The sequence below is a fragment of the Haliaeetus leucocephalus genome, unplaced genomic scaffold (genome assembly GCF_000737465.1).
Source record: "Haliaeetus leucocephalus isolate CR32 unplaced genomic scaffold, Haliaeetus_leucocephalus-4.0 Scaffold626, whole genome shotgun sequence".
Lineage (NCBI taxonomy): Eukaryota > Metazoa > Chordata > Aves > Accipitriformes > Accipitridae > Haliaeetus > Haliaeetus leucocephalus.
The window spans coordinates 28,098-41,018 of record NW_010973062.1 but is presented as its reverse complement, the minus strand read 5'-3'; the positions used below and the strand labels follow the sequence as shown (position 1 = coordinate 41,018).

Here is a 12,921-nt window from a genome sequence, read left to right as displayed (position 1 = left end):
ACACAGAGTGGGATAAATCAAAATGACACTCAACTTGTCCTGAAACAAAGTTGCTGAGGAGGAGAAGTGTAGAAAGGGTGTGTATATGGGTAGAAAGCGATGACCAGGGGAGAATTTTAAAGGGCTCTCCTTGTAGAAAGCTGCATGTGCAAGTTCAGGAAAAAAAATTGAAAGAAAAGATCCTCTTCTTGGTACCTGCTGCACCAGGGCCAGCAAAAATAGCCTCTGAGAATTGGCTTACACTCTGCTGTTTAGCTTCCTGAAGACATTAAATGCTGAATGAGACAAAGATCTGCTCTAGAGGGAACCAGCAGAGGAGCAGGAAGCACGGCTACGGACATGGGAGACCCCAACACCTCGCCAGCGGCTCCTGCACACTAGGCTGGGCCCAGAAGAATAGATCATTATACTTTGAAGTAAACAAACAAATGGGAAAAAAAAGAATGGAATACAAGTGGCTCAAAACCTATGCTTTTCGTTATTAGACATAGTCTATAGATAGTTTGTAAATGCTTTTTGGTAAAAGTGCTTAAGTATACTTTATCCTAACGTGCTGCATGTTTTCTACTTTAATTTCATGCCTAAATCGATAGCTAATTATAATTTGACAAGAAAAAGAGATTGCAATGGATATGATCTACCTGCTCTGCTGTTAAATTGTAATGTGGTTGGCTGGCTTTGCAGTGTTACCACAATTTGTCTATACCATTTCCAGAGTCACTGTAAGAACCAGGAAATAAATTTCTGGCGAATCATTTCAACACCATGCAGAATTGTCCCAGAAGCCCTTTGTCTGTGGCTGATGGAAGAGGGAAGGTTTTGATGTCTAATTGTTGACACTCTTTTGTCCAGGATTTAAACAGTTTGCATCTTGGATCTTACGACCCGACGCAAATAAGGGAAACTCTTTCCAGGACCATGGTCATTTAGGCAATGATTATTAAAGCAATGTATCCTTGAAGAATCTGAGAGTACAACTGCCATCACAAATAACATCCGTGTCCTTCTCTAGGCCTCTCACACAAACTCACATGCCCCCCACAAATACACATATATGAGAGAGGTTTTCTCCCCCACCCTGCAAACCTCTTAAGAAATGGACAACTGGATATGTAAAAAATTCTCTTCTTTCATTTTCGTGCTCACCAGTCATTAAAGGGTTACTTTTCAGAGCAGCACAAAAAAAGAAGAGCTGGTTGACCAAACATTTTTTTCTTACAAAGAAGTGTCAACCCTGAGCTTGTAATTAAGAAGTTAAAATCTGTGATTTATATATATTTATATATATAAAAATAGATGATCATACTAAGACTAAAAAAGTGAAAGAAATCTCCATGTCAGTACTATATATTTGTTTGTTCTGAAATTTTGTAGAAGAAATCCTTGTGACACTGAAATTAACTGATATGAAAGATGTAGGTAGGTGTGAAACACACTATTGATCCTGTTGCTGTTAGTCCGTTAGAGAATTGCCGTCTTGGTAGGATAATGAACATGGTAGCAGAAAGTCCTAATCAATGTCAGAACAGTGACAAAAGGAAAGAGATTATATCACAAGAGATTATTTTCTGTCCGAACCCTTGAGGGAAGATTTGTCAGGAGCGTTGTTTAGCATTACCACCACGGCTGATGGTGAGCTAAGTGGAAAACTGTGCCAATTGTATAACATGGATAAATACTAAAAGAAGCTAGGTGAAATCGTGCTACTACTCAATTTTTTACTGGGCATTAAGATTTAAATCCTAAACAACTGTAACATGATATTCTGAAGCTAGTGGAGTTACTATCATACTAAAAGATAAACTTATTTTTCAGCTTCTCTACCTTCATACCAATCTGATGTGGTTGGCAGATGGAGTGCATTCACCGTTGAGACATACTTTTGTGTTGGAAAAAAAATCCAGACTTCCTCCCTATAACAATGATCATTCTGATGACCTGAATCATCCTACAAAAGTTCCTAAAGGAAACCTGGCTGTCAGTGAGGAACGGTTGCATTTTTTTTGTTCCTTTCTTGTCTTTTTTTGTTGTTTTGTTGATAGTCTGTTGAAATGCAGCAGTCTTGAGTCAGGCCTGATTCAGAAAGAAAACTGTTTTCTTGGTTTCTTCCCCCCTCTTTTTTCTCGTTAGGGAAAAACACACACTGTAAGATCCTTTTTTACTTTTGCAGCATAAAAGGAAATGAAGCTCAGAAAGTCTCCTGTAATAAAGGTTTGAGAAAGAATTCTCTCAAGAGTGGATATCGTCTTCAGAGATATCTGAAAAAGCAGGAAGCAGTTCAGTCTGGCACCTGGTACTCTTTGGGAAAACAAAAAAGGGAAGCAGGTTGCAGTACTGCTCTCTTCTTGTAGAAAACTGCAAGTGTTTGTGGCATGGTCCATTGTCCAAGAGTATAAGAAAAGAAGAAAGTTGGCTGTTTCTCTAGCTAAAACACAGTTTCTCTGACCAGATCCAGGATTATCTCCACTGTCTCTGCAGTACAAGACTGATGAAGACGACGAGCAATGTCTGCAGTGACCAGCCAGGCTGTGTGGCTGAAGCTTCCACCTCCCTCCTGTCGGAGTCGACCGGTGGTGCTTCGGTGGTGATGAAATCAAACTCGGTGGGACAGATGTCATCCGTACAGCCACTTCCGCTGCCCGAGCCGCTGGTTTCATCACCTGGCACAAAGGAGCAAGGAAAACACCATGAAGGCCATGGGTTACAGTGTTCATCCCTTTTCTCTGTTCCCGTTCCACCCGGCACCCCGGTGGGGATGAACACCTTGGGAACGGGAAAGTGCTGGTGGTGCTAACTTTCATTCAGTAAAGCATCCAAATGAAAGCCACTGTGATTTAATTAGGTGCTTAAATGCTCTCCAGAAAAAGGAGTGGACTGCTGGCATTATGGAAAGCCCTCAGTGTCTTGATGCATTTGACATGAAGATAAGCAAGAGAAGCAAAAGAAACAAATATATAACTGGTATTTCACGGGACAGAAAAAGACTTCTTTTTTATGTTGTCAGCAGCACAAAGATCAAAGAAAGCCATTGCAATGGAACTGATTTATAAATGTGTTCCAAAAATATACTTATTTAATGACAGTTAATGGTTTCTTACTTGTATCCTGGAAGTTGACATCATTTCCATTATATGCATTCTTCAGTTTGTTAGTCATGACACGTAAGGCCATGATTTGTTGTCGAATAAAGGTGTCTGGCCTTGTGATGTCCACATCTACTTCTGGATTGTTGATCTGGTTGGTCAAGCCATCGTTCATAATCTCAGGCAGGTATCTATATAGGGATGAATGATTAGTTTAAAATGCAATAAGTTTCAGAAATCAAAGACTGTACAGTAAGTGCTGTGCTAAGCAATTTGGTACTGATAATGATTACACAGTTCTTAAACAGCTCCAGTGAAACCATTTTAAAAATATGGTTTTTAATTTTACAGACTCTAAAGGATCTTTTCAGTAGCTCAGCTGCATGGAGAGCAGAAAGAATTTAAGCTCTCCAACCTCCTAACTCTCCACATACTTCCCAGCAAGTGCACTGGCTCTGTGAACTATGGAAGAGGTTCACCAGCCAGCAGTAAGTCACTGCATGTTCAGATCCTCTAGTGATAGGAATGGTTGCACACTAAATTAAGCATCTAACAGTGCATTCTTCTGTTTTTATTTATTTCTGCTTAAAAAATATGAACTCCTTTGTTATATATAGCATATTTGTTGTTCTGAGATAGTTTAGAAGGCTATCTTGAGGCATTATGGCTCTCTTTGTTTAAGTAAACCCTTAATTTTCTTCTCTAGTTCTTCCTTGCCTCCCTTTTTTGACCACTGTGAACAACATCTCCAGCCTATCCAACATCCAGTCCCATAAACAGCGTTGTGAGTTTACCAGACTCCAGTATTCTCTTTGATTTGGTCCTTATTCCTTATAAACAGGCTATACTTGCATCTTCCATGTGCTTTGTGCATAACATATTTAAGGTATGGCATTTCCTATCCATCCACATATATGAATTTTTTGTTCAGGCTCTTAGCTTATAATTTCTTGATTACGGCAGCATTCCCTTCTCTGATCTTGGCAAATGCAATCTTAGGCTGCTCACAGGCAGCAAGTGTGCTTTTGCAGGTATCTCTCCCCTACAAAAATCAGCCCATGCCTCCAATCATCCTACGGTAAAAGTCTTCATCATCTCTTCACTTTGTTCCCTGCTGCTCTTTGTCCTCAGGAAACTCTCCTTATAGGCATCTGCAAAGCCACCTTTTTTGCTGCTTTGAATCTCTGTTAAAAATTATCTACGCATTTTACAGCTGCTAGGCTGATAAAGGGCTGACATTATTTCTCTGTGCTAGCATGGTATCCTGAGAAAATAGTTTATCACTGCTTCCCTGTCCTCTCTTGTCTGTCTTTATTTACCTACTATCTTTGCATCATATTTAGACTGCAAGGGATTTGGGGCAGATCTACCCTTTGTTCATGTTCTTTATAAGGATACGATCTATTTTGTAATTCGTCTGCATACCAGGCTATCCTACTGATGTTTGTGGGACTCCTCGTGTGGGTGTGTGCTCAGCTGGTAATGGTAGCACAGTGTAGCTTACTAATGGCAAACTTTCATGATGCCCGGTACCAAATATAGTTTAAGAGTATTTCACTCTCACTTGTGCCAGCCCGATTCCCTATCAATATTCAAATGTGGTGTTGGTGCCAGTGTTATGTTCATATTGGCCTGGAAAATAAATATATCCCCTAAAAATAAATGTGAAAGTGAGGGAGAAGAAAAGGCTTTCTCTGCTGAAGTCATGGTTAAGGGAAAATAAGTTTTGTATTGCTTCTGGAGGTCCACAAAATGATGACTGCTTTGCTGCACCAGGGAAGGGTTTAGTCTCATCGTAATAGGTCCTTGCTTTGCAAGATGAGACTCATTTGTCATCAGTGGCCTTTGAAAGCTTACATGAGAATAATCCTGGGGGAGTGTGAACATATAAGAACAAAACATGACTGCCAAAAATACCCAGCCTCAAACTGCATGTCCTGTTGTTTCACTAGTACCATAATGAGAAATAACTATGCTGTAGGGATCCCATCCAGACTCCTGTGGTACAGGCTTAACTACGGTGAGCATACAGAAGCACCCCCTCTAGTACGGAGGACTGCAGACTGCAGTGTTATGAATCACCAAAGATAGAAATTGGAAATAATTCTGCAGAGCTGCCTGGAGGAAGCAGGACAGAGACCTTGGCACGCAGGGAAGCTCTGGGCTGCAAAGGAACAGCACCTCCATCTGTCACACGTCTCTACAAATGAAATGGCTGCTGTAGATAAATTACTCAGCCCAGAAGTAAATCAGCGATTTCAAGGTGCAGTTGATTAAAAAAAGTAAGAAGGTAAGAGTTGCCCTGCTGGCTCAGAGAGGATGTCCATCTTGCCCAGTGTCTTGTCCATGACAATGGCCATAGCTGTTAGCAGCTAGAGGTGATTTGAAATCACTGAGCGTTCATGTGGATTGCTTTCCTTGTTTATGAAGGGTTAGCTGCTCTTTATTGCAAGCCATCCATGAGAAGCTACGGCTAGCTCTGAACGGCAGTTCACAGGCTTTCTTTGACTGATTTATGTTTGATTTCATCTCGTCTTATCGGCAATAATAAAAGAAGAATGTACTGACTTCTTAGTGAGCTTTTTATATGGAGACGATATGAGTTAGATTGGAGATTTAAAGCAATTAGAGAGTGCTCTGGTGTGTTTTATCAAGGTTCATATTCTGCACTGTGATCAGCGTGGATCTGATGTCCTTCTGAAGACCATCTAACTTTAAACGAGCCAGCCCGTTCAGTCGCAGGAAGTGATTCAGTCAAACTGTCGCACAGCCTGCATTATCCCTGCATTATCTGCCTCAGGAGCTGGTCATCTCCAAAGCATTCCTGGCATGGAAGGGCTTAGTCTTTCAGGAGAACTGGGCCAGTGCACCTCACCTAGATGTGTAAGGGACCCATACTGGATGTGGGTCACAAGAAACCCATGACCTTATGGTTGCCTAAATGTTACGTAGATACTTAAATTCCCAGGCGAATGAGCCTCTTGGCATTTAGGGCATAAGAGCAAAAGAATTAGAGAGGCTGAAGATTCATCTTTAGGTTTATACAGATACCCAAACCTGTATGTCTAAATGCAAGTGTCTGCATATGAGCAGAGTCCCACTCTTGCCAGATCTAGTCAACACAAGATCTAGTCAAAACTACTCAGGAGTTTATTCGTCAGTGGAGCGGGGACAGCTGTTGGAGTCCCACATGCCTTTGGCTAAATGACTAGTTCATTAGATTTCATCTGCTGGGATTTAGTTGCACAGACAGACATCTGGTGCCATTTGAATGCTCTTGCTTATTCCTCCTCTTCTTACTAGTCCTGAAAAGTGTGGCTTTCTGCATCATACCTATAGGCTTGTGGGGGAGGTCTTGGACATCTGGGGCATCTAAAGTTATATCAGGTGTCTTTCTTTAGACAGCTGAATTGAGCTTTGAGTGCCACTTCAGCCTCCAGGACGTGTGCTGCTTGGTGTCCTGCTGTCACTCCAGTAGGGTTTGAATGTCCCATAGGTCCAGTGTCTTATTTGCCAGCTCCATGAAGGTGTCTTGACTATTTAGACCATCCCACGTAGCAGTAGATAAGCCTATTTAGGCAGTGGAAAACTGCCTCATTGACTACACTGACAGAATATTGGGGCTCTCTTCAGGAACCTTAACATTGGTGATTTTTAAAATGCTCAAGCAGTTCTAGTCCAGCCTCTGGCCCAGACAGGAGGTAGTGTCCTGTGTCATACTCACCTCAGACATGCCGGAGAGTCACAAATGACACTACTCTCACTTGGGTAACACAACTGACTCCTTATTGTCTCACCCACAGGCATCTATGTTAAGTGCATGAATTTACATGTCTGAATGTGAACCTGAATTCTGCCCTCATTACTGAACTAGTTCACCTGCTTCCTCAGGGGGGAAAAAAGTGCAGAAAAGCCTATATTGAATGTAAATATCTTTGAATTGTTTTCCTTTGTTTAAAGGACTGGTACAGATAGGGGAACACGCAGCCCAAGGTGTTTCGTGAGTGACAGCCTCTGAGAGGCAGCCCGGCACATGTTCTGACAAAAGCATTTTGATGTGTGTGGGGTAGGGTTAAGTCACACCGAATTGGAAGCCATGTCTTGGGACCACTTTTTGACAGAAGATTTGTTGCTGGCTGCGCAAAGTTGTTGAACACAGCTGCTTTTGCTGCAGTTCTGTAAGTGGAGACACCCCTGTGAATTTTAAGCTTTGCTGCTGCTTCTGCTCTCGTTAATGATCTCTTTGTAGGCCTGGCCATTACAAGAACTGTATGCCCATTATAAATGAAAAGAAGAGAAGTGCCAGCCTGAATCAGTGTCTGTTCTTTGCATCCTCCTAGCAAAAAAAAAAAAAAAAAAAAATCAGCTTTCTTAGCCCTTTGAGTATAGAGAAGCTGAACAATATTGTTTGTTTTCTGCTGTTTGCTCCTTGCTCAGCTATGTCAGAATTTTACTGTAATTTACATTGTTTTCTAAAATATTAATGCTTTCTGTTCCTCTTAGCCTTTCCACAGTTCTTGCTTGTCTCAGCAGACACAACAAAGATGTCTTTTGGCACATCATAGCCAAGTACCACAAAGCCTATTTAAAACCACTTTTTTTTTTTTTTTTTTTAATATCCAGTTGATGTTCCAGGGTGTCTGCTTCCTTTTCAAGTCTAAAAATGACTGATGAATCCTTCAGGTCATTTATATAAAGGCTGTAGCTATGAAAAAAACAAAACAAAACAAAACCAAAAAAAGGAGGAATCTTCTGGTTTTTAAGAGACATCTGCCTTAAAGGGCAGCATTCTCCATATTTTGCTGCTGCAGCAGCTGCTTACAGTACGACTGGAGCATCCCACCTAGGCAGTACTGGAGTTTTTCCAGGTGCACAGAATTGTAGGCAATAGAGTACAAAATACAGCACAGGCTTACTCAGGCTGGGCTGGGGGTAGGCAGTCACATCTGGTTCAGAAAGATAAGTGCAGTGGAAAATTGGCTTGTTTGGCTAACTAGATCACCTCATCTGATTTTGTTTGCTCGGGAGGTAATCCCCATAGGATATTTTCAGTTCATTTTTTTTCCTCCATCTTGGAGAACAGCTCGAGGAGATAGAAAGAGAGGAAGAAAATACCTCATCTGCCAGTTTGTTGGAAGGAAGAAGACGCAAAAATAAACTAGAGATGTCAATTAAGAATAGGCAGTTTTCACACTTCCCGAGAAGTGGTTTATTCACACTTTCACTAGTGGTGCTAAATGGTTATCTTTGCCTACCTCCAGGTAAAGGACATTCAACTCATTCTCATTGCAAGCCTTGCTGGTCAGCAATGAGCAGCTCTCCTGGGGCAGGGACTGATGTGGTAAGTCTTTCTTCCCACCTGAATTTCACCAGGAATTAAAGGCTCTCTGCTGGGGCAGTAGGCACTCCCATACATGTGGCAGAAGACAAAAATTTCAGGCCAGCTGAGACTCCATTCTGTGTTCGCTTTGGTGAAATACCTTGTAGTTTTTGGCTAGACATTGAACATTAGTGTTCATTTTTCCTTTTATGCCTTAACATGTCTCTATTTTTTTTCCTGTTTATAATTACTGTTTGTTTCATATATAATTCTATGTCTTCTTCATTGTACTTGGAGGAGTGATAGGTTCCTCATAGAAAGGAATGCAGGTCTCATCTCTTCCACAAATTACAGCTTTCCAGAGCTAAGACATATTAATAAGTCTATAGTCCTGATGAGCATGAGCACCAGAATGATAGTGCCTGAGCACAATCTCTCACATGGTTTGGTTGAAACAAGTTGGCTGAGTTGGTTGGAGCAATTCAAGGTTCTTCTCCTGACCACCGGAATGGTTGCAGATTTGGTTACTGTTCTCACTTCAGTAAAAGTCACTTATTCAAGGGCTAATACCTTGGATTTGGTTTAAGTCCTAAAGCCCAAATTCCACCATTCTTGGGAAAATTCCTTAATTTCTGGAGACCATCTATTAGTGAAGAGGTTATCAGCTGTTGTTAAGAATTTATCTGCATATAGAGAAGGAGCTAAATTTTTAAAGTTTGGTCTTGATGATGTTTTTTAGATCCTAAATATCCTAAAAAAATCTGTCTGCACATCTGGCAGAAGACATTAATTCTTTAAACATAAAATTCTGTTCAAGTTCTTTTGTGAATACAGATGTGATGGGGAAGTACTGCTGGGCATCTCTCTAAAAGGCACTTTGTCTGAAGTAGCTATTATTATTTTTTTTAATATGGATTTTTCAAAAAAAGAGGTTCACCCACCTAATAAATATTTTCCCATTTCCACAGCACTTGGTTTCTACCTGATGTGACCTGATTAAAACCATTCTTCGTACAGGATCAGCAACGAGCCAAGTGCACCCTTCCAGAACACCAAATGGATGATTCTGTTACCCCATGATTACGCGTGAATTGGCGACCTTCATTTGGCATCCTTGTGTCACTGTAAATTAATCATGGTAGCAAAGTGATATCTGGGGAGTGTAATAACCACAAGTGACCTTGGTGTAATGCCTCTCTCAGGAGAAAGCCTAGCTTTCATTTTCTGTGATCTCAGGTTTGTAACTCTTTTCCCCCGTAAAAGCAGCATCGAAAGGTGACGTGTAAAATGAAACATGAGGCATAATGTCTACCTGGCAATTCAAAGTTTCTAATTCTTTATACCATCACAGGCTCTGAGCAAAACCCAGCAACAATCTCCTTTCCCAACAGTAGCCAACACCCTGTTGTCTTCTTACTTGTAGTCTTAATGTCTAGGAAAACAGGAGGCAGCTAAATTTCCTTTTTTTTTTTTTTTTTATCATGGGCTGTTGTCTTATTCTCTGGAATTCAAAATGCAGCTCCTCATATAGCACAGGGGTGCTTATGACAGGTGCACAGTGAACACAGATAGATACATGCATATTCGCCAGATTTTACCACCCTTGCTCTTGTGAACTAGCGTTTGATACCAGATACTAATCAGTATGATCAAAGAAGCATTTATGTTTTTTTTCTTTATGCAGCAGTAAATGTCCTTGTTCACCAGCCAGGAGGTGATTTTGCATCTAAAGCTAGTTATTCTCAATAATATTTTCATAATATTTTCAATATTATTTCATATACAGGCCATGGCATTCTATGGTATCTCTCTGATTTATTACTCTTCTCTCCACCTGAAGCATTTATTGAATTCTCTTATTAAGACTATGACTATACATTTCTTCTGTGAATGGATATGAAATAGAAACTGGACAGAAGAGCAGTGGCTGGGCCTGCTGAAACTATATTTTCAGGTGATGCTTTGAAGCTGTGATTCCACATCCAGTGAAATGTCTGTGTTAAATTAATCAAGGAGATTATCAGCAGACGATAGCTTTTCTCAACGGCTCCAGAACGTTAATATCAGAAGGCATCATGGAAATAGCTAGGCTTCTCATAAGATAAATACTGCAAAAGGAGGGTGAAAAACTACATGCATAAAATGCACCTCCCAACAAATGTGGAAGTTGTGCTAGCTGAAAAGTATCAGCCAGACATGGTACAAACACTAGTGTTGGGCTTGGAAACCAGGAGGGTTATTAGCAGGTTTGACTGCTCTTTTGTAGGAGTAGCATACATGTCTTATTAATGCATGCATCCTGATGGTCTCAAAATGGGTTCAATGGGCTAGCAGCATTCCAAACAGCCCTCTGCTCTTGGCTGGAGAATGAATTCTTTGGAGCATTATGCAGTAAGCTAGGAAAAAGGGCGTGCGTTCAGTGCAAAACCGCCCCCTGTAAAGTGTGCTCCTTTAAAAAGTTATTAGATGATGGGGTAGGTGCCATCTATCTACGTATCTGTCCATCCACCCATCTATCCATGCAAAATGGCATTTAACAGGTTTGTGAGTTTTTCCTATGTTTTATTTTCACTGAGTTTTTATATTTTATGTGCTTGTCTCACTTTTTTTTTTGCCCCTTGTTTGTTGTTTTTGTTGTTATTGGCTCATTTTTGTATTCTGGCTTCATATGTATCATCAAGTAAAAGGAAAATTAAGATTCCAGTCCCTGAGTGCCAGAAAGTATCACTGCTGTCCGGAGTCAGTGCTCACCAGACGGTCAAACCTCCCCACTCCTCCTGTCTCCCCAAAAGCACAGCCTGCTGCTGGAGACCTGCAACCTGACTGCCCCTGGTGTGGTCCTTGAGCCAGTTCCTCTCTCTCTCAGCAGGGAGAATCAGATCCTCTCCTCTGTCAGCTGAGGAATCCACACTGGGACCTTTGGAGACACCTGCTCATCTGCCAGCTCCAGCCCTGCCACAGCCAGAGCCAAGCAAACTTCAGAATTAAAACTCACAGAAAACTCATCACAAACAAGGGCAGATGACCACAGTATCTCTGATGAAGTAACATAAGGTCAAGCCTTCTACACAAGATAAGTAGGAGTGTTACATTTATTCTCTGCTGCCTATTTTTCAGTTGTGGTTTTTTTGTTGTTTTGTTTTTTTTTTTTTTTTCCCAGCAAATAGCCCTAAGCTTTGCCAGCCAATAGCAAATAGAGCCAAAATTCCAATTTCTGGTTCATCCCAGTATGATATCCCAAGAGTGCAATTGCTTCACAAGCTGTCAGTCCCAACACAGGGATGCTAAATGGAGCTAAAGAGCTCTTTGAAATCTCAGTATAAATTATCCTTCTGGAGCTGAACATTTTCTATGTTCACATGCTGACACGCTGTGCACATTTACCCTGACTCACACTCCGGCTTTAATGGCACCTTGACAATAAGTAATCTCGGCTACAAGCTGTGTGTGGACAATTACTTGTTCTCCTCATCTCTGTTTCACTCTTACAAACAGTTTTGTGAAATACCCTCAGTTTCGCGATTGCTTCAGGCCAGATGGGGGTTTGGACCGAGTGCGGTGGAGAGGGGTCCACCTCACCTCGCCTTGGTGTGGCCGTTCCAGCAGTCCTCCTCGATTGACGGACCGGCTGTCACTCGCTCATCCTTGCAGATTGTGTAGGGTAATGTTGACCAGAACTTTTTAGAGAGCTTTAGCTTTTCTTTAATGTCTGTTACCTGATTAAGAGACAACGAGAGGGAAAACAGGTTAAAAACATCAGCCACTCTAACTATCATGTTAAATAATAGGCTATTTAATTCCATAATGGTGATGATGGTGAAAGTTAAAAGGGTTGAAGGTGCTAAAACTTAAATTCCTGTATTTACAGGCAAGGCACTCAGCATTTGGGTTCGGAGAGTACAAATAAACAAGTGTCACCTTTTTCCACAGGCAAGACATTAATAAAAACATGTTACAACTTGCTCTTTCTAGTCTCCATTTGTCTAAGGTTTTCTAAATATACATCTTTCTAAGAATTAATATGCCTCACAGTCTGCTGAATGTAAATTCAGTTAAACAGTGTACATCAGATAAAATGTCTCATCCACCAACTTGGTCATGTCTTAGATAAATATTATATTTAGAGCTACATGCACACGTTCTGAAAAAATGGTGCAGTGCTGAGCTGATGTTGAACTGATTTAAGATACGCAGGCTGAATACATTGCAATACATTTGGATCTGAGTAACAGTGAGAAGTTTGTGTGTATACATGCATGCAGAGACTATATCTATCTTTGCTGTTAGGTGTATATAAATATCTGTAGCTGGATACAGACTTCACATTCAAGAAATGTTGGGACAGTATCGGAACAGTTTCTTCATGTTCTGAACTCCTTGAACAATAATTTAATTTGGCATAATTCAGGCAGCAAGCAGGAACAAACCGAATTTCCAGCATCAACTTAATAAATAAATGCTCTGGCTAAAATGTTATCAGTTCTTGGTTTGCGTTTGGTATACTACAGTGGAAAAATC

General features: G+C 40.9%; 1 protein-coding gene across 1 annotated transcript; it reads right to left on the bottom strand.

Annotated features, from left to right (window-relative positions):
• Positions 1-2,457: 2,457 nt before the first annotated feature.
• On the bottom strand, positions 2,458-12,119 carry GPC6 (glypican 6; the record flags this gene model as incomplete). The annotated part of the gene is made up of 3 exons (XM_010578327.1): positions 2,458-2,660; positions 3,099-3,274; positions 11,983-12,119. Coding segments are annotated over 3 exons (516 nt in total), but the record flags the coding sequence as incomplete, so codon positions are not given.
• Positions 12,120-12,921: the final 802 nt, after the last annotated feature.